Source organism: Hyaena hyaena, unplaced genomic scaffold, assembly GCF_003009895.1.
Source record: "Hyaena hyaena isolate Hyena2069 unplaced genomic scaffold, ASM300989v1 scaffold_14, whole genome shotgun sequence".
Taxonomy (NCBI): Eukaryota; Metazoa; Chordata; class Mammalia; order Carnivora; family Hyaenidae; genus Hyaena; species Hyaena hyaena.
The window spans coordinates 3,224,624-3,243,459 of NW_024080646.1; the positions used below are offsets into that span (position 1 = coordinate 3,224,624).

Below are 18,836 nucleotides of genomic sequence, written 5' to 3' on the forward strand. Positions count from 1 at the left end.
CAGCAGCATGAGGCCTGCACAGACAACTGGTGGGACACAGAGCCACCAATCCACCACCTCTCCTTGGAGCCATTCACTTGGGTTTGTGCAGCAGGGCAGTGAAGGAAACAGAGAGCGAGAACCAGAGGTGTGTGGTGGGGAGGGGGCATGGCCTGCCTCCACTTTAATCAGAATTGACCCATGCACGGAAGTATATCCTGGGCTAGATGACACAGGGAGCTTTTGAACGGAACTGAGTTTTAATGCCCCCAAACAACTATAGTGCATATCAGTAGGGATAGAACAATTGTTAGATACGGAGACTCCCCAGCTGTTCTCCCCTTTTTCTCTGCTCTGAAGAGCCCAGATTTCGATCACGTGTCCATGACTCCCACAAGACCCAGTGCTCCATTGGGTTCTCTATTTGTCAAAGTGAAGGGCGGGGATTTGCTGTGCCAGGGACTGGTTGAGGAATGAACGTCTGACCTCCTTCTTGGACAATGAACCTTGAGGGGAAACAGAGAGTGGGGGCTCTGAGAAATATGTCTTGGCTGATAAAGACCAGCTGATGGGTCTGGTGCTGGGCATTACCCTGCGTGGATATGAAGCCCTGAACTACGCAGGATGGAGCCTGGGTGAGCTGAGATGGGCCAGGCCTCAAACACTACCTGTCCCCAAACTGTCCATCATGTGACACATTGATCTTCTTACTGTTAAACCATTTTACTGTGGACCTAGTGGCTAAAGGCTTTCAAAAAAATTTAAATTCCTTCAAGATCAGGTTATCCTTCTGGACCTGATTCCTGGATAGGATGTTCGGAATAGAAACCCAATGCTACTTACTTAAAATGTTTTGTGTTTACACGTTGCTGAGTGGAGATGGGCAATCATACTCACCAGAGAGTTAAATGAATTGCTTAAAACTATTTCACATCCAGCCCAAGCTGGATTTGAGTGGAGCTTCCTTACTGGGGCCTCCCTCCCTCCCTGAGTCTTCCCTGTGTGTCAGTAGCAGTAACATCAAGATGAACCATTTTCATAAATACCTTTTGTCACCAACTCTTCCATTTCATAATGGCACCAACTTCCTTCAAGGCACCCAGGCCCTACATCTTGGTCATCATGGACGCCCACCTCCCTTGCCTCTTCCTTGAGTTCCGTTTCCATGTCCTACTTCATCTCTGTTGACACAACTGCCACTCCCAGTCCCTCTGCCCTGAAAGCCAGACTCCTGACTCTCTTGCCTGGACTTTGTCAGGAGTCTGCCAATTTGACTCCTTGTCTCTAGAACTTTTCCTCATCAAACATGCTGCTGCCTATTAATCTTCAAACACGGTTTAAGGCAATCCTTTCATAGGCTTTATGTTAATTATAGAAAAATGTCAAAATTACATCAGGCCATCCTATCCCCGATGGGGCTCAAACATGAAATTCTGAGCTTACCTCTGTCACTCTCCTTCCTCCACCCAATTTTCCCTGTTCACCACGCTTTTCAAACCTGTAGAGGCCACAGGATGTGGTCTGAAGAGAACATTCTTTGAGACCTAGCTCTAAGTTTGAATTCTGAGCCTACTGTTTACTAGTGCTCTTGGGCAAGTTGCTTTTATTTTTTTTAAAACCTCTCTATGGGGCGCCTGGGTAGCTCAGTTGGTAAGCATCCACCTCTGGTTCAGGTCATGATCTCACGGCTTTTGGGCTCGAGCCCTGTGTCAGGCTCTATGTGGACAGCTCAGAGCCTGGGGCCCACTTCAGATTCTGTGTCTCCCTCTCTCTGCCCTTCCCCCGTTTGCTCTCTCTCTCTCAAAAATAAACATTAAAAAAAAATTTTTTTAAACCTCTCTGAGGCTCCATTTCCTGACATGTAGAGCTGGCATTTTATTCTGCCCTCAGAGGGGTGTGGTAAGAACCAAAAGAGACAGTATGCAGACTGGTGAAGATGAGAGATGCAGGGGAAGTGAGTGCACCTGAGTCACACCCACATCCTGCCTCCTGGTTGCAGGCTTCTGCTCATGCAGAGTGACATCCGCTTGTCTAAATCTAACCCATACTCCAGACCCAGTTCTTCTCCCCTCCAGAAGAACCCCCCGATCTTTGAGGCAGGAAAGTTCCTGTTGGTTGCATGTTTTTTGTTTGCATGGAGGTTATTAGTGTATATCATAGTAACAGCTTATATTTATCACGTGGTTACCACATGCCTGGCACTTCTCTATATGTTGTGTGTTTAGTACCTCATTTAACCCTCACAACAATGCTAGGAGACCTTACTTTATACATCTGCATGCATGTTGCAGGCAAGAGACCCACTGAGAGGTTAAAAAATCATTCACAGCCACACACCTAATAAGTGGTAAAGCCTCATGCAAACCTAGTAAGTCTGACCCCAAAGTCTAGTAAGTCTGACCCCAAAGTCTACTACTTTACCACAAAACTTTGTTGCTTTCTTTCTATTATTGGGCTTTTGGAGGTAGAATTGATGTTTTATTCCATCTAATCTGGGGGCTTGCACAAAACAGGGGCATAATTAAATACAGTGTATTCACTGGTGGCTTCCACATCAATGGACCCAGCCTCTGCCCCCATCCACTGAGGCCCATTCAGCGGCACCTGACAGTCCCCGCCAGTTCTCTCTCCATAGATGTCCTCCAAGCACCTGTCATTCAATATACAATATACTCCACTCAGTCTCTTTTCCTCCAAATACTTGTCCTTCTTCTATCTCCACGAATGGCACCTCTATCCATCCAATACCCCGGACTAGATGCCTCAGAAACATCAACTCCTGCCTCTCCCTTGCCATCCACATTCAATTATCATCTGCATCCTATACATCCTGTCTTCTAAATAGCTTTGAACCCTTTTCCTTCTCTCCATCTCTACCATCACTGTGTTAATTTAGTCTCTCAGTAACTCTCAACCTTGCAATGAAAAAAAAAAAAAAAGAATACCTGATTTCATTCCTGATGGATCAGTCCTAAAGATGTGCTTTTCATATCAGCAAAAAGACTACCCTCTATAAAGTGTGTTTCTTCATAGTAGCATAAAACATTTCTTACTATGGACTATCTATTCAACTTCTCCAAATCACTGTTCAGCAAGGGAACTACTGGCAGACAAGTAGCATGGGGGTTGATGTTGAGAGAAAAGTATGTTGAACAGAAGTGCATTGCCCTTAAAAGGGTGCAGGCAGTGGGATCAGGCTGTCTGGTTTTGAATTCCAACTGCACCTTCTACCTTTGGGAGCTTGGGCAAATTGCTTACCTTTATAAAGTACAGCATCTTTTTCTGTAAGATGTGGCTACTAACATACTTGCTTGGTACCATTACCATAGTATGGTAATATAGAAACATAGTAATAATACTTCCTCACAAGGTTACTTGCAGATGTAGTAAGAAAAGCCACTTAAAGAGCTTCATAGTAATAATACTTCCTCACAAGGTTACTTGCAGATGTAGTAAGAAAAGCCACTTAAAGAGCTTAGCACAATGCCTGGTGCATAGGAGGTGCTCAGTGTCACTCATTAATCGTATTAACTGTAACCTCAGACACAGGGAGGTCATAGTGTTGACCTTGGCCACAGCAAGAAATTCTTTAAGTCCTAACGCTGTGTCCAATTCATTACGGTGCTTCTGCTCCTCCAAACAAGAGACTTTACTTCCTTTCTGCCTCTCTTAGTGGTGCACTGTAGAATCACCTAGAAGCTTTACAAACTCCTGCCACTTGGACCTATTTCAAGAGCATCTGATGTAATTAGGAGGGATGCAACCCAAGCCCTGGGATTTTAAAAGCTCCCCAGATGTTTCTAGTGTGCAGTCAAGGTCAAATCACACTCTCGGCAAGGCCCGGGTGCATGTGTACATGTTGTCTTAAGAGCCAGGGTGGAGGGTTGTCTGCGGGGAGGGGAAGGGGCATGACCCCTGTATCCTAGAGAAAATCACTGTTCCTGTTAGATACACAACAGGAATGTCAACAGAGCGAGACATCATATACAGAACTTGAGAAACCTGAGATTTAATTTGTTCGGTCTGCAAAAAATTGCCAAATTTTCATCAAGATACAAAATAAGAGCTAATACGGAAACCTTTACCACATCTTGGCACAATCCAATTGTTGATGACTCATCAAGCCCACTTCCTAGAGGCACTGACCCCCCCAAGGGATCAGGCGATCTGCACCTCTACCACCACCCCAGCCCCCTCCCCAACATCTCACATGGGGCAGGATTCTCTCATGAAAATCATCTGGAGAGAAGCCAAAGCCAGTGTAGGGTACACTTACCTGGTTGATATTGAAAGCGTGGGCTTTGTTAAACTTTGCAGAACCTCTATACAACATGAGAAAAGGTGGTTTGTTTAAACTGCAGCCTCCCAGGGACACATCTCTCTTGGTAGATTTGCTGGCCAAGTCCAGGACTGTAGAACTCTCTGACAACCTGGAATGAGGGCAGAGAAGAAAACCATTGCCAAACTCGGACATCTCAAGGAAGATGCACTGGCACAGAGAGCTTGCTTTAAGAATACACGCGCTTACTGTCATGCTTTCTAGGTGAACTTTCCTCTCTACCTGTGCGTTGTCTCTAGAGGAGGTACCGGGCTCAGAGGAGAGGGTGTGATGGGCTGTTACCCACCCGTGCATTCCCTAAAACACTCGGCACGGAGACTTGGCAGCAGAAAGGCCTGAGCAATTGTATTCACTTGGCTGGTTAGGGCTGGGACAAAACCAGAAGACTACAGCTATTTCTTTGGAAATGGTGTCATCTAGAAATACGAAAATGAAATATGCAGAGAGGAGAAAAGTAGGTGTCGATGATCCAGAGTGACGGTGGGCATCAGGAAACCTTAGAAATGAGTTTGCAGAAGGGTTTTTATCTCGCTGCACTTGTGTAAGGGGGTCTCACAGATAAATCTGCTTTATCTCGTGATTGGTGTCTGAGCCTGGATGGACACCAGGAGTCCCCAAGCTCCCAACAGGTTGCTCGAGTTTCCTGACCAGTTCTGGGCTCCTCTTCTGCCCTGAGGAGGGTTTTGCCTTTTATCTAAACATGATCATTTTGGGGCATCCGGGTGGCTCAGTTGGTTGAGCAACTGGCTCTTGGCTTTGGCTCAGGTCATGATCTCACGGTTTGTGAGTTCACACCCCACATCAGCACAGTGCCTGCTTGGGATTCTCTCTCTCCCTCTCCCCCTCCCTTGCATGTGTTCTCTCTCTCTCGCTCTCAAAATAAATAAACATGATATAAAATAAAATAAAAGTGATCATTTTGAATCAAAAGAAAAGAACATCTAAGCATTTACATGCAAGCACCAGGCTCCTCTCTCTATAGAAAGTCACATTCGAGTTTGACAATGTGGTGATTTGGTTTCCCAGCAGTACACTGGCCCATGCAAGTCATCAGCCCCCAAATCAGGATGGATCTGATTAAATCAAATGCGCAGTCTTGATTAAAATGAAGTGAAATCTCAGTTTAAAAAATTCTCAGGGCCACCATCAGAAAATTAATTTTCATTAGACCTGTTTCAAGGTTATGTGCCAACGCTGTTCCCATAAAGGGAGGCAGGGAGGGTTTTGTTGGAGATGGTTTGTTTTTAATGTGTGTATCTTGTCTAGGATGGCATGGGCGAGTTTGTGGGATGAGAGGCTGGTGAAGCAGGTGGTGACAAATCCAGCTGTGCTACCAGAGCGAGGAGATTTCGTCGCTGTGGGAAGGCGGCTCTCACACCCACAGCCACACACACAGGAATGGCACTCACCTCTTGATAAAGACGTTGCTGATACAACCCTCAAAGTGACTCCCGCCCAGACGCAGGGTTTGCTGGGAATCTGTCAGGTCATGTAGCTTTTGGTTATTTTTCAGAGGCTGGTCATCAATGAGAAGCCAGAGTCTGGAAGAGGAGGAAGACAAAATAAGATTGAGAAAGAACTGCCGGGAAGAAACGTTTCTCATGATGTGGCCAACGTCTTGTCTTCGATTCAGACTCAGTATCTTTAACCTAAAGTAACTCGTTAAATCAGACTTGTTTTTAAAGAGCATTTACATTTCTTTCCATGTATTTCTTTTGCACAGATTCTTGTCAAGGTATTCCATACGTGTGGGAAGTTCACATATACTGTGTACAGCTCAGTGAATTTTTTGCAAGGTGAAAATACCAATGATACCAGCACCCAGATGAAGCAGAACAGACCAGCACCCAGGAACCCTGCCTTGTGCTCGCTTCTCCCCCCTCCAAGGGTATGGCAACTATTCTGAATTCTGAGAAGAAAAATTAACTTTGCCTGCTTTTGAATTTTATAGAAATGAAATCATAGGAGATGAATTCTGTTATGTGTGACCTCTTTTATTCAGCAGTACACTGGGGAGCTCATTCAAGTCAACCTACACAGTGGTAGATCTTTTTGGTCATTTTGTTTCGTTCCTTCATTTTGAATATGCCACAACTCGTATATCCATCCAATGGTTGACTGATTTTTTTTTTTTTTAATAAGGAGATTGACCAAGAACCAGGAAGAAGGCAAATCTTATTGGTAAAACAGTGTAAGCATCAAGGATACATACATTATGAAAAAGATTCTAGAACATTCTATTAAATTAAAGTCTTAGGGGTTTGGCAGAAGAGCAATTCCACTCACCCAGAGTTGTCATTTATTACAGATACATAATGCAGCAAACCATCCGTGTATGTCTGGGGAGATTTAAAAATGGGGCTGTTTCTGTCTCTGGTGTTAAGTTCAATGTGACCATCTTCCAGGGTGACCTGCAGGTTACTTTTCTGAAATCACAGAATATGCCCATCAATGTCATTAATTTCCATTTCAACATTATGAGTATATCAATACTGAATTTATGATCAAAACCATGTATAAAACAGGCAGGTGGGTTTGACCCAAATGTTTTGACTTTGCTATTTTGAGCTAAAGAGTATTTCTGATAATTTAGACTCCATGTTTATGAATATAAAAGTCTTATGCAAATTGTTTAAACACTGATGGATCTGTCAAAAGCATTTTATGACCTATATTCATAAATCAATTTAACTTCTCCATCAATTACACAAAACAGTTAAGCCATCTCTAAATTTTTCTATTTCTACTTCCAATTTGTTGAAGTTGTTTTCATCAGAATCAAGTCTTTTCGTCATTATGAATTTTTTATTTTCTGGTCATAATATCTAGGAGGTTCAATTTTCAAATGTCAAACTCTGCTTTGACATCTGATCTAAATTTTGGTAGGATGATTAGATTCTTGCTGTCGGTTAATTAAAAAACAGATATAGTGTTTGTAATTGTCATTTTAATTTTGTTGTTCTTTTTTTTTCTACCAAATACAGTTTTTTGTTTTTTTGGTTTTTTTGTTTTGTTTTGTTTTGTTTGTTTGTTTTGCAATTTTCAATAGGGTGTGATCATTCACTGAGTTTTTAGGCTAAAACAATTTTCACAGCATGTGGTTATAGCCACCGTCAGTTTTATATTTTTTCAGTTGGTGCTATTCATTATGAATTGGATAAAAGAATACCAATTTATATGTATTTCTTAGCTAACACATTATGAAGTTGAGGGCAAAGTTCCTAGGATATTTCTAGAATTCCTAGGTCTAGGATTGATCTCCTCTTCTGCTAAGTCAACTCTTATGCTGGCTCTCAACTGTTTTGTAAACTGTATACTCAGTATCCCTACACTTAGCCAAGGAAACAAAAGTTGGATGTCAAAAGAGCTAGGTCAAAGCATCCTATTTTGATAGAAAGGGCACTTTTGCAGTCAAAATGCTGGCATGTGCTTCTTCAGGGAATAGTTTTAAAAGAAAATCTCTAAAGGCCGATTGAGCAAATATTATTGAGAGGAAGCCTTCTAATATGACACAGCCACAGAGTCACAGAGCCAGCTACCATGATTTCTTTCAACAAATACTGGATGCCTGTTGTGTTGTGTTGACAATCCTTAGGAAACAAATCCAAGATTGTCAGTATTCTATTTCTACCTCTCTTTTAAAATCCCCCTCATTCCACAAGGGGATTTCTAAGTATTAGTTGACTTCTATAACTATGTAAACACACAAGTGAAATCCTATTAATCTACAGTGGGTACCTTCTTGCTGAAGAGAATTCTGTCCTATTGTTGTACATAAACAAAGAGCAAAGGACCTTATTTTCTTTCATTCCCCAGATGTAAATATTGTCCAACTAGCTGATGCTGCAAACAAGGAATCTGAAGAACTATCTTTCATAGATTCAAAAAAGAATAGTGATGATATATTCTAATTTTTTTCTTAGATCTGAAACTTTAAGCTGCATTATTATTTATAATAGTTATAATTCACATTAACTCCTAAAATAAACCCAAGAGGAATGAAAATGGATCCATGCATACATATAAGTCCAATTCTGTAAACTATGATGTACTTCCTAAGCCTTATTTCTTTTAGGACTTGCCCCAGGAAGAGGAATAACCTTCATGGTTGAACTATACGATGCCCTTCACCCTATGATGATGGATAAAATGCCTACTTAATTTACCTTCAAAATCTCTCTATTGTTTTTGACATCAAACTTTGAGTGAGGTTTAAACCTTATTCAGTATTCATGCAATATTTCATACCCGTGTCTGGTGACTTAATAATAGGCCACTGGGTTGAAAGGTCTGAAATCCAAAGGACACCTGGAAAGACTTGAGGAAAGGGGAGTCCAAATTCGTGAAACTCAATTGTCCATCCCTGGAGAATGAGGCAGATCGCACGAGCTGAAAGGCAAACACGGAATAAATTACTGGCATTGGAATCATTTCATGCTGAAATCCAGTATCTTATCCTCTGTCACTTCACCTGAGCTGATTAATGTGGTTTATGTTGCCTCAGGAAGAAACAGTTTGCTTTTCTGCATGATAATTTACCAAGCGTCAGCGTTTTTGTGTGTATAGTCGGTATTCCTTTTTTCCTACGTATTTAACGTACATACCTGAAGGGGTTCTGTATTTTGCAAATATGAGGGGAGCATAAACAAACCAGTTCATTGTAATTTTGTGCGCAACTGGGAAGACTCGAAAGTTAATGCGTAAATGAATACCAAAGATAGGTTGGTTGGGGAGCAGTCCTTCTCTACAAGGTTTTGAATACTCACCTTCCAGTCTTCTGAGCATTTTTTTGTTACTCCCACAGTGTCATTCAACCTAACAACACCAGTAGTTTTCTTCAGGTTTTTCATGCAGCCTCGGAAAGCAGGTGTAGAAATGTTAAACCTAATTTGGGGTACAAAAAAGGAAGAGGTATACCAGACCAGGCTTGTCTGAGAATTGGAGCTGAGACTCTCTACTTTGTCTGCTACTTTTCACCCATGAACAGGTATGTATTTTATGGGTTTTCATAAAAACCTGTTTTCATGGGACTTCTATAACACTACTTATTTCGTGAAGCTGAGAACACCGACTTCCTTTCGGTGTGATTCTGCATTCTCAGCTTTAAAAATAAACATAATAGTGCTGACAGAAGAATGACCAGTGTCCTTAAAAAGCATAGAGACAGAAAATGTACAAGATGTAGAATCCTCTCCCTTCCAAAGTCATAGTGGTACATGGTGAATAGGAAGTATATTAACAAATTAATATACTATAAATATTATATAAATATATATTAATATATAAAGAAGTCATTTATTAGAGCCAAGAATGCTCTAGAAAACTCTTTGCTCTTTTTTCCTACACACTTTTAAGTTAGTCACCATTAACTCAGTAGAAACAAATTGTTACATTTGTGTTCTAGTCAATGATGAAAAATGTGGCTTGGTATTGAATTAATGCCAGGTCGGAACAATAGAAAGCACTGTGAGGATTAATCAAGTTCATGTGGACCGACGGGGTGGCTCAGTGAGTTAAGCATCCAACTTGGGTGCAGGTCATGATCTCAGGGTTCAGGGGTTCAAGCCCCGCGTTAGGCTCTGTGCTGACAGCTCAGAGCTTGGAGACTGCTTCAGATTCTGTGTCTCCCTCTCTCTGCCCCTTCCCCGCTTGTGCTCTAGCTCTTAAAAATAAACAAACAACGACAACAAAAAGTGAATGCACCAGGTGTGGCATGCAGTTGTGAGAGTGCAGGAGGTGTTTTCTGCTGCACTAGAGAGGAGGGCTCTGCACCCAGACTTCCTGGGTTCAAGCCCGGTCCCTGCCGTTTGAGCAGGTGACTGAACTACTCTGTGCCTCTGCTCATTTCTACGATGGGAACACGTTTATCTGTTTTATCAGGTTGTCATGAATTTAAATGGGCTAATATGTGTAACACATGCAAATGATGCCCGGTATAGAGCAAGGACTCCACATGAGATGTCGGGGTGAGTAACTCTCTCCGTATGACTGCAGTCATAACAACAGGAATTTCTTTCAGCAGCAGCTCTGCCTATGTGGCTACCTTGGCATTCCCCCCTCCTTTTTTTCTTTTCATTTTTTTTTTTCTTTTTTGTGCATTTCCCTTTTGATTTGACTTTTGGATCTGTCTGGAGCTGACTTCACATAAAACATTAACACACATGAACTGACTGGAGTCCAGGCAAATATTTGTGTTCCTTAAACAAATGATGTAACTAAGAAAAACCCAAAGCTTATTTCCTTACAAATCCCTAAGGCAGCTCACCTTTCTAAATGGAAAGATATCTGCATTCATTCTTATTCAAACCATTATAAATAGTTGAGTTGCATGTAATATGCATACAGTTAAATTTCATTAGAAGGAAAAGGAAGAAACTAATCCCGCTGGTATTGCAGCGTGAGCTTAATTATTTTAAAGATGACGCTTTTTTTGCCTTGGAAAAGAAAGTTTATATTAATTCCTGGAGTTTGTCTATTTACACATATTTTAAAATCCATTCTCTGTGGGCTTTGCACATGGCTTAGACCATCACCATCCCATGATGTCCTTTTTTCCATCAAGTATAAGTCCAAGGAAGAAGGCAGCAGAAAAGCAAAGTGGGGAAGACAGGAAGCTGGCGGATGTGGAGCACCTATTCTGTGAGAAGCACCATTATTCCAGCCCCACCAGAACCTTCCTAGGGAGGTGTTTTCTTCTCTAACATTGACTGAGCTCTTACCACCTGCCTGGCTGACTCTGACCCACTCTGAATCCTCACCCCGCCCCGAGAGATAGGTAGATACTCTGACCATGTCCCAGAGGTAGCATGGGGAGGCGTGCGGAGCTTAAGCAACTTGTCCAAGGTCATGTGGCAGGAAGGTGGCCGCCTGAGTGCTGGGACCTGAGCGGTCAGTGTGTCACACAAACAAGTGTGATTCGCAGTCCTTGCTCTTTACATTTACACAGTTTGTGTACTTCTAGCACTTGGAAGAACAGTGACTTTTTCCTATAAAACAGACATCTACAGCAGAGGTGTTAAGATGGAAGGTTTATTTCCACTATTCTTTGAGGTGTCCTTGTTCCTCTGGCTCATCTGAAGGCCTAGAATTCCACACTGAGTCCAGGATGCAAGGGCTGAACACACTTGCAAGAGGAACGTGATTGTCTTGGGATGCGGGGTGCTGAATGAATGGATTAGCGCACTGAGCTATGTACGTGTACTGTGGGCCAATCTATTCACAAACACCGAGCTGGTCCAAACCTGTGGCTGGCAGATTTCAGAGCAGTAAGAGCCAAATGTAATCCAAACCTCAGTGCTGGGTATTGAGTATATGTCCAATAGATCCTTGACTGATTTTTGCTTTAAGAATTATTATTTTCAGGGCACCTAGGTGGCTCAGTCAGTTAAGTGGGTGACTTCAGCTCGGGTCATGGTTTCGCAGTTCTTGAGTTCAAGCCCTGCATCGGGCTCTGTGCTGACAGCTCAGAGCCTGGAGCCTGCTTTGGATTTTGTGTCTCCCTCTCTCTCTGCCCCTTCCCTGCTCACTCTCTGTCTCTCAAAAAAAAAAAACATTAAAAAAATTACTATTTTTATTTTAATGGTTTATTATTACACTGACACAATGGTGTAGGTCTTTCCTCAGGAAAGATTTCCTGTTGCTTGAGAGCCTCTGACATTATCAGGGTGATTTTCTCTTCTCATAGGAAGCAGATGGGATTAACAGATTATGATTTCTGATTGTAATCCTAAACAAGCCATTCCAAGATAGGGGTCCCCACCCCCACGGGGATACATTATAGAGAGAGAGGAGAGAACAGGGCACTCACAAAATCTCTTGGTCAGGACTGCTTCAATTAGAGATTCAACTGGCTTCCTTCTTTCCAAACTAGGTTTAAGTACTACTGTCTCTAAGGGCCTTCCTCTTATGCAGGAGTCAGAACACCTCCCTCCTTTACAAGAATTGTCTGCCTGCCCCACAGAGTTTGGCTGTGAATACTTAGTAGGACTCCTCTCTGCCCACCCGCCCCCCAGTGACCCATGTCAGAAGGGAGATTCAAGACTCTCAGGACCATCAAAGATGTCACCAGAGGGATTAAGCAGGGTCAGAAATAGCCAATGTTGTTTAGCATTTTATTTGCAAAGGAGTAAAAGGCCAGTGAACTCTTTTGACTGTCTTCTATCTCTTACATTTTCCATGTTCTTTTTTTTTTTTTTTGACAGAGAGAGAGACAGCATGAGAGAGTGAGTGGGGGAGCGGCAGAGAGAGGGAGAGAATGAATCTTAAGCAGGGTGACTCAGGGCTCCATCCCACAACTCTGGGATCATGACCTAAGCTGAAATCAATAATCCGATGCTTAACTGAATGAGCCACCCAGGTGTCCCAGATGTTCTTATGATTTTAGTAAAAACTCAAAATATAAACTTGCCTAGGAAAAGAAGTAGTCTCTTGTTTGGAAAATTCTACGACAGATTACTAGAAAAATTCTGTATGTACTTCTATCTGTATATGCATAACTATATCTATATATGTATTTCTTTCCTTTTTTAATTTTGAGAGAGACCGAGAGAGTGAGCGCAGGGTAAAGTCAGAGAGAGAGGAAGAATCTGAAGTGGGTTCTGCTGTCAGAGCAGAGAACCCAACACGGGGCTTGAATCCACACACCACGAGATCATGACCTGAGCAGAAATCAAGAGTCAGACACTTAACCGACTGAGCCACCCAGGTGCCTCTCCGTGTATGTATTTCATAAATGGATAGGGATGATAAGGCAAAGAAAGGCTGAGTGCTGACTTCACTCAAAGTCACACTGCTCTTTGGTGGCTGAGCCAAGACTAGAATGACTTCCTTTGATTATCACCCACTACCGTTTCCTCGTAAACCCTGACTCACTGGCGCCCACGTCGCTATCCGTGGGCCTTTTGCTAGCTCTGCACAAATGCAAACCACTAACCAGTAGCTTCTTTCTTGTCTTTGAGAATTCCTCAGTGCTCTGGATGAGCCTGCCTGCCCTGTAACCTTGACCAACACCTCCACCTGAGCAGCATCCACCATTTGTCCAGCCCAGACTTCTCTGTAGAGGTCCAGGCCTTTGTCCAACTGCTTTCTGGCATTTCCACCTGCTCTCAGGTTCCTGGGACTCAGTCTGTCTCAGACTGAAGCCATCCCCTTGCCTCCCTGCCAGTGCTGGCCATCCGCCCAAGTGCTAGAGAAAACCCAGGCGTCACCCTTGAGCACTTTTCTACTGCGTCCCCAAACCCAACCAATCATTCATTCACCGTCCTAACGATCTTAAGCATCCCCCTTTGCCTTATGTGCATGGCTCGTTCCCTGCGGCTGCCCTCATCTCTCAGCTCTGTGAATGTGCTCACCTTCCAGCTGCTCTACCTGCCTCTGCCTTTTCCCTCTTGAATCCAGTCTCCACCCTGCACCAGAGTGAGCTCCTGAGGAGTTGAAATTGATACTGTCCCTTCTCTGCTGGTATTCCCCCAGCGACGGCTGTCTCCCTGTGACCTTCAAGGTCCTCTGTGTTCTGGCCCCTGCATCCCATGCCAGCCCCAGGTGGCATCCCCGGCCTGCTGCACCAGGGTCCTCCGGTTCCTTGGGAGTTCGCGCTTTCTCCACCCTTTGGTGCTTTACATATGTTGACTGCTCCTGTATTTCAGGTCCTAGCCAGAGAGCACCTTCTCGATGCCTCCAGCTGGATTAAGATCCCTACAAAGGATCCGCAGGACCCGAGCTTCCCCTCTCGTGGCACCTGCCATACTCTATGGTCTCTCATCTGCTATACTTGAGGTCCTGGCCCGTTCAGCATTGCCTCGCCAGCACCAGCCACGCCGCCTGACATCACTAGACACTCAGTGAGTACCTTGTAATGAATAAATGGGACCCTCAGATGTGCACAGTGGGGCTGAGCTCCTTAACCTACTTTATCACATTTAATTGAATAAAATCAAGATCATTGATCATGAATAATAGTAATTCATGTCTGAACTGATATTTAATATTGATGACACTAAATATGAACAGCACTCTTTGGCTCTCAATTTTTTCATCTATGAAATTCAGAGGTTACATCCCATGCAAGGTCCTTTCTAGTTCAAAAAATCGAAGATAGTCACTCCCAAATTCTATTAAGTGCCAAGTTTTCTCACCTGTATTTTCATCTTTGAGGGTAACCTTTAAGAACTTTAAAATGAATATTAGTTCCTCTTTACTGTGGATGGACAGGTGCCACATGCATAAGGATTCTTGAAGAAAGACCACCTACACACAACACCTCATAAACCACATCTAGTACTTCTTTCACCTGACTTATATGTTAGAAAAAGAGTTCACTATCCTCAGATCTGATATAAAAATAATCATAATAAACACTGTTTCACGGGGGAGTACTCTTAACTCAGTTGTGAGTCTGTACTAACTCTTCCCGGGAATCTTTCTACACACTATCATCCGCTATTTAATGTTAACTTATTTTTGAGAGACAGAGAAAGACAGAGGAGCAGGGGAGGGGCAGAGAGAGAGAGGGCGAAAGAATCCAAAGCAGGCTCCAGGCTCTGAGCTGTCAGCACAGAGCCCGATGCGGGGCTCAAATCCTTGAACTCCAAGATCATGACCTGAGCCAAGGTCAGACACGTAAACAACTGAGCCACTCAGGTGCCCCTGTCATCAGTTTTTAAAATCCTTTTGGGAGGATACAAACAAGTTTAAATATAAGTTATTTTTAAGCACATTCTTGAAGTGGTTTTTTTCTCATTCAGATTAAGCTTCACTTCCTCTCAGATTAAATTAATTCATCCACATCTTCATTATCCAAGAAGTAGTGAGGCACCTGTTCAGTACTTGATAACACAGAAGGCCAAGTAATACAAACATGCCTTACATTCTAGAGATGCTTCTGGAAGGCAGCAGCCCCAGCCTTCAGCCCCCAGTGCTGCGGGCCAGGCCACTGAACTGCCTGCGCTTTCCTATGCTACCTTAAAGGGGCCCCACCTCCATTCTTATAGGCAGCACCGTCAACACTAACCATATTCCCTATGGTTTCTCTCTTCCTATGAATGACACATGGGGGGAGGGGGTGACCCACGCTTCTCTCACTCTCCTTTCAGTGGCCAGTCCCATTATCCAGTGTTCACAGCCTGCTTTTCTCTGTTGGCTAACACTGTTAATACTAAGAAGTTAGACTTTTTGCCTTGGCTGCTGGAATTTGAAAAGGCAAACTAATCATTAGTAATCATAACCATTCAGAGAGGTAACTTCTGCTTCTTTGTTTTTTGTTTTGTTTTACATCGTCTTACCTTTCCCTGATCGAAATTGGAATTCCTCCCAGATAATACGTGCTGAAATCGAATATTTCACCTTCAATTATAATATTTGGAGGATTCCCATTTATCCACATGAGTTTTTGGGCCTTCCTGATTTTTATCTGTATCTAAAATAAATAACAGATGAGTCAGCAAGCAATGGGAAATTAAAGCAATGCTATTCACCGTGGTTCAGGGATATTATGTTTTTATTTCCTTCAGATTCATTATGAACATAGTAAGACTGAACCACAGCACTTTTGGATAAAAATATAATATTAAAACATCTTAATAGAAATGTTTGCATTTGAAATTAATCATGTTTTATATATGCCATATATATGCGTGTGCGTATGTGTATATATACATATACATGCACACACATATATTTCATGCCCAAATATTCAGATTTTGAAAGATGTATCCCTCATCTTTTAATAACTGTTAAGTTAGTCTGGTAATAGAAAAATGTCCTGGCACTGACTCAATTCTAAAGGGCTGAGGACATTTAACAATTCACGTGAGCATACTCAAAGGATGTACCGAGTGGTCTTTTCCGTCGTTGACAGTGTGGGTACCTCCTTGTTCTTTTGGTGGCTCTGAATTCAGTTTGTACCGCACCAGGAGTTTGCCATCTTCTATATTTAGAGATATGAAGTGATCCTAGAGCACGGAAACAATGTAGATTACCAGAAGATTCCACCGAAGACTACCTAGAGGGCTGGAATTCAGGTTACTCTCAAGTTACAAACTGTTCTCAGCTTCAGCCACCCCCTCAGTTAACAGGGACAATAGTGCTGTAATATCCCATTGCTGGGATGGGTATGATGGTTAAATACTGTGAGTGGTGTTCGACATCATGCACAGTGGCTGGCCCACAGGAAAGACACTAAATGTAGCTATTATCATGATTTTGTTTCATACGCTCCATAAGGAGCATGTGCGAATGGAAAGTGAAAAGACAGATCATTAATATCATTTACAAAGATGGCTGCTACCTTTTACAGGTATGGCCCCAGACGTTTGCCACCATCTGCTTGCTGACTTATTGCTATGTGTCCATCTCATTTGCTGGCTCAACCCCCTCGAGCATCCCATCCTTCCATTTGAGTATGAAGGGATCCCCGAGGGCCCTAAGAGGACCTCGTCTTCCCTTCCACCCTCTCTCTGCCTCAAAGTTAGAGTCACTTCTGTAGCCCCAATGCATGTGTGTGCCCACGAAGCCCAGATGCTTCTCTCCAGCCTAGACCTGACTTCCCAGGGCCAGATCTGCACATCTGATTACTTTATTGTTACTGCACACACTCAAATTCTGAATATCTCAAGCAGAGCTTGGGATCTACTTGCCTCTCCATGCCTCTCAGCTGCCAAGCCTGACTCTCTGCCCTTCCCACCACTCTCTCCCCTCCTTTTGCTCTCTCACCAGGAATCCCCTTGCTGAGCCAGCCACAAATCTACTAGGAGTCACTCTTAATCATTTCTCTCTTCCAATCAAATCTTGTCGGCTCCACCATTTCTTAACTCTCTCCATTTCATGTCACCGAGTCTCAGCCACACTTCTCTTTTTTTATTAATATTTTTAAGCTTATTTTGAGAGAGGGAAAGAGTGAGTAGGGAAGGGACAGAAAGGAAAAGAGAACCCCAAGTAGGCTCTGCACTGTCAGCATAACTCATAAACCATAAGATCATGACCTGAGCCAAAATCGGACACTTAACCAATTGAGCCCCCCGGGCGCTCCTCAGCCACGCTTCTTTAGCTGCACTACACAGCAATAATGCACTGTCCTTCCCACATCTGCTCTGTCCCTTTTTTTAAATTTATTTATTGATTTTTAGAGAATGAGACTGCTCAGGGGAGGAGCAGAGAGAGGGAGAGCAGTCTCCACACTTAGTGCAGAGCCCAACACTGGGCTCGAACCCATGAGCAGTGAAACCATGACCTGAGTCAAAGTCAACAGTCAGATGCCCAACCGACTGAGCCACACAGGCACCCCCATCTTGCCACTTGCCACTCTGTAGCGAGACAGCTAACTCTGTGGCAAATGTCAGTGCAGGCCTGTTTCATCATCCTCCTTTGCTCTCACGACAGAGCCCTGACTGCCCAGCACATGTTGTGAGGCTCTGATCACCCCTTCACCTTTGTTTCTCCATGTTCTCTCTCTGTGCTGCAGCCACAAGGGCCACCATTCTGTCCCTGAGTGCCCCCTGCCCTTCCCACTTCCAAGTCTTCTTTGTGCTTCATTCCCCATAGGGATCACCCTTCTGCCCTGTCTTCAAATACTGTCTTCTGCTTTCCTCCAGGTCTCAGATTATCCATCCTTTGCTCAAGAAATTCTTTTATACATCTTCATTCACCCCACACTTTTCCTCTATACCACTCATGGCCATTGTGATGCATTAATGAACCCATGAATGAGTATGGCTTTGTTAAACGTGTCCTCCCTTCTAGAATATAAGGTCCTTGAGGGCAGGAGCTGTGTCTGTCTTGGCTGTAACTGCATCCCAATCACTGCATAGGGCCCATACTTGAAACAGATCTTTCCTTAGAAAGATATGCTGAGGAGCGCCTACGTGACTCAGTCAGTTAAGCATCTGACTCTTGATTTAGGCTCAGGTCATCATCTTGCGGTTCATGGGTTTGAGCCCTGCTGTTAGCACGGAGCCTGCTTGGGATTCTCTTTCTCTCTCCCTGCCCCTCCTCACTCTCTCTCTCTCTCCCTCTCAAAATCAATTAAATGAACTTGAAAAAATGATACACTGAGGAATTTCTGATATAGGGCTTGAAAGTTTATTCTTCCACAGTTCCCTAATGACAAGAGGGCCTCTTTTGGAAGCTTACTGACAGAGTCCTTACTTAAAAGGAACATCAGTCCTTATTTCAATCCTAAACCTTGTTCTTGGGAGCCAGTCAGGGTTCATTACCCTCAAAACAACAGAGTCACATCGACTCAATGAGTAATGAGCATAGCAATGCTCAAAATCATTTTCTCTTCTCTGGTTACGAATAGCATTCCATATATTTTCTTCTCATATGAATAGCATTTCTGGTTCTCAGTATCCAAGAACTTCAAAGTGTAGTACAAAGAAGACCTTGTTTTGGAAAACAACCACCTGAAGATGTTAGGTGACTGCTCAGCTCCCTGCATTCTATAGGTAGGTCAGGACCTTCCCAAACGCTCCGAACTGGTTCATCCTTTGAATCTCCCAGAGGGTCAAGACTAGTGTCAGAGAGG

General features: G+C 43.3%; 1 protein-coding gene across 2 annotated transcripts in view; it reads right to left on the minus strand.

Moving 5' to 3' along the window:
• The window catches only part of LAMA3 (laminin subunit alpha 3), a 276,412-nt gene that overhangs the window by 17,808 nt on the left and 239,768 nt on the right, over positions 1–18,836 (minus strand). For both annotated transcript variants that reach the window (XM_039217713.1, XM_039217723.1), the window contains 7 exons: positions 16,147–16,266; positions 15,598–15,731; positions 9,085–9,202; positions 8,567–8,707; positions 6,605–6,744; positions 5,728–5,859; positions 4,256–4,409 (listed from right to left, as the gene is read on the minus strand). In XM_039217713.1, the coding sequence (XP_039073644.1) occupies positions 4,256–4,409; positions 5,728–5,859; positions 6,605–6,744; positions 8,567–8,707; positions 9,085–9,202; positions 15,598–15,731; positions 16,147–16,266 (939 nt within the window). The remainder of the gene's footprint in view (positions 1–4,255; positions 4,410–5,727; positions 5,860–6,604; positions 6,745–8,566; positions 8,708–9,084; positions 9,203–15,597; positions 15,732–16,146; positions 16,267–18,836) is intronic.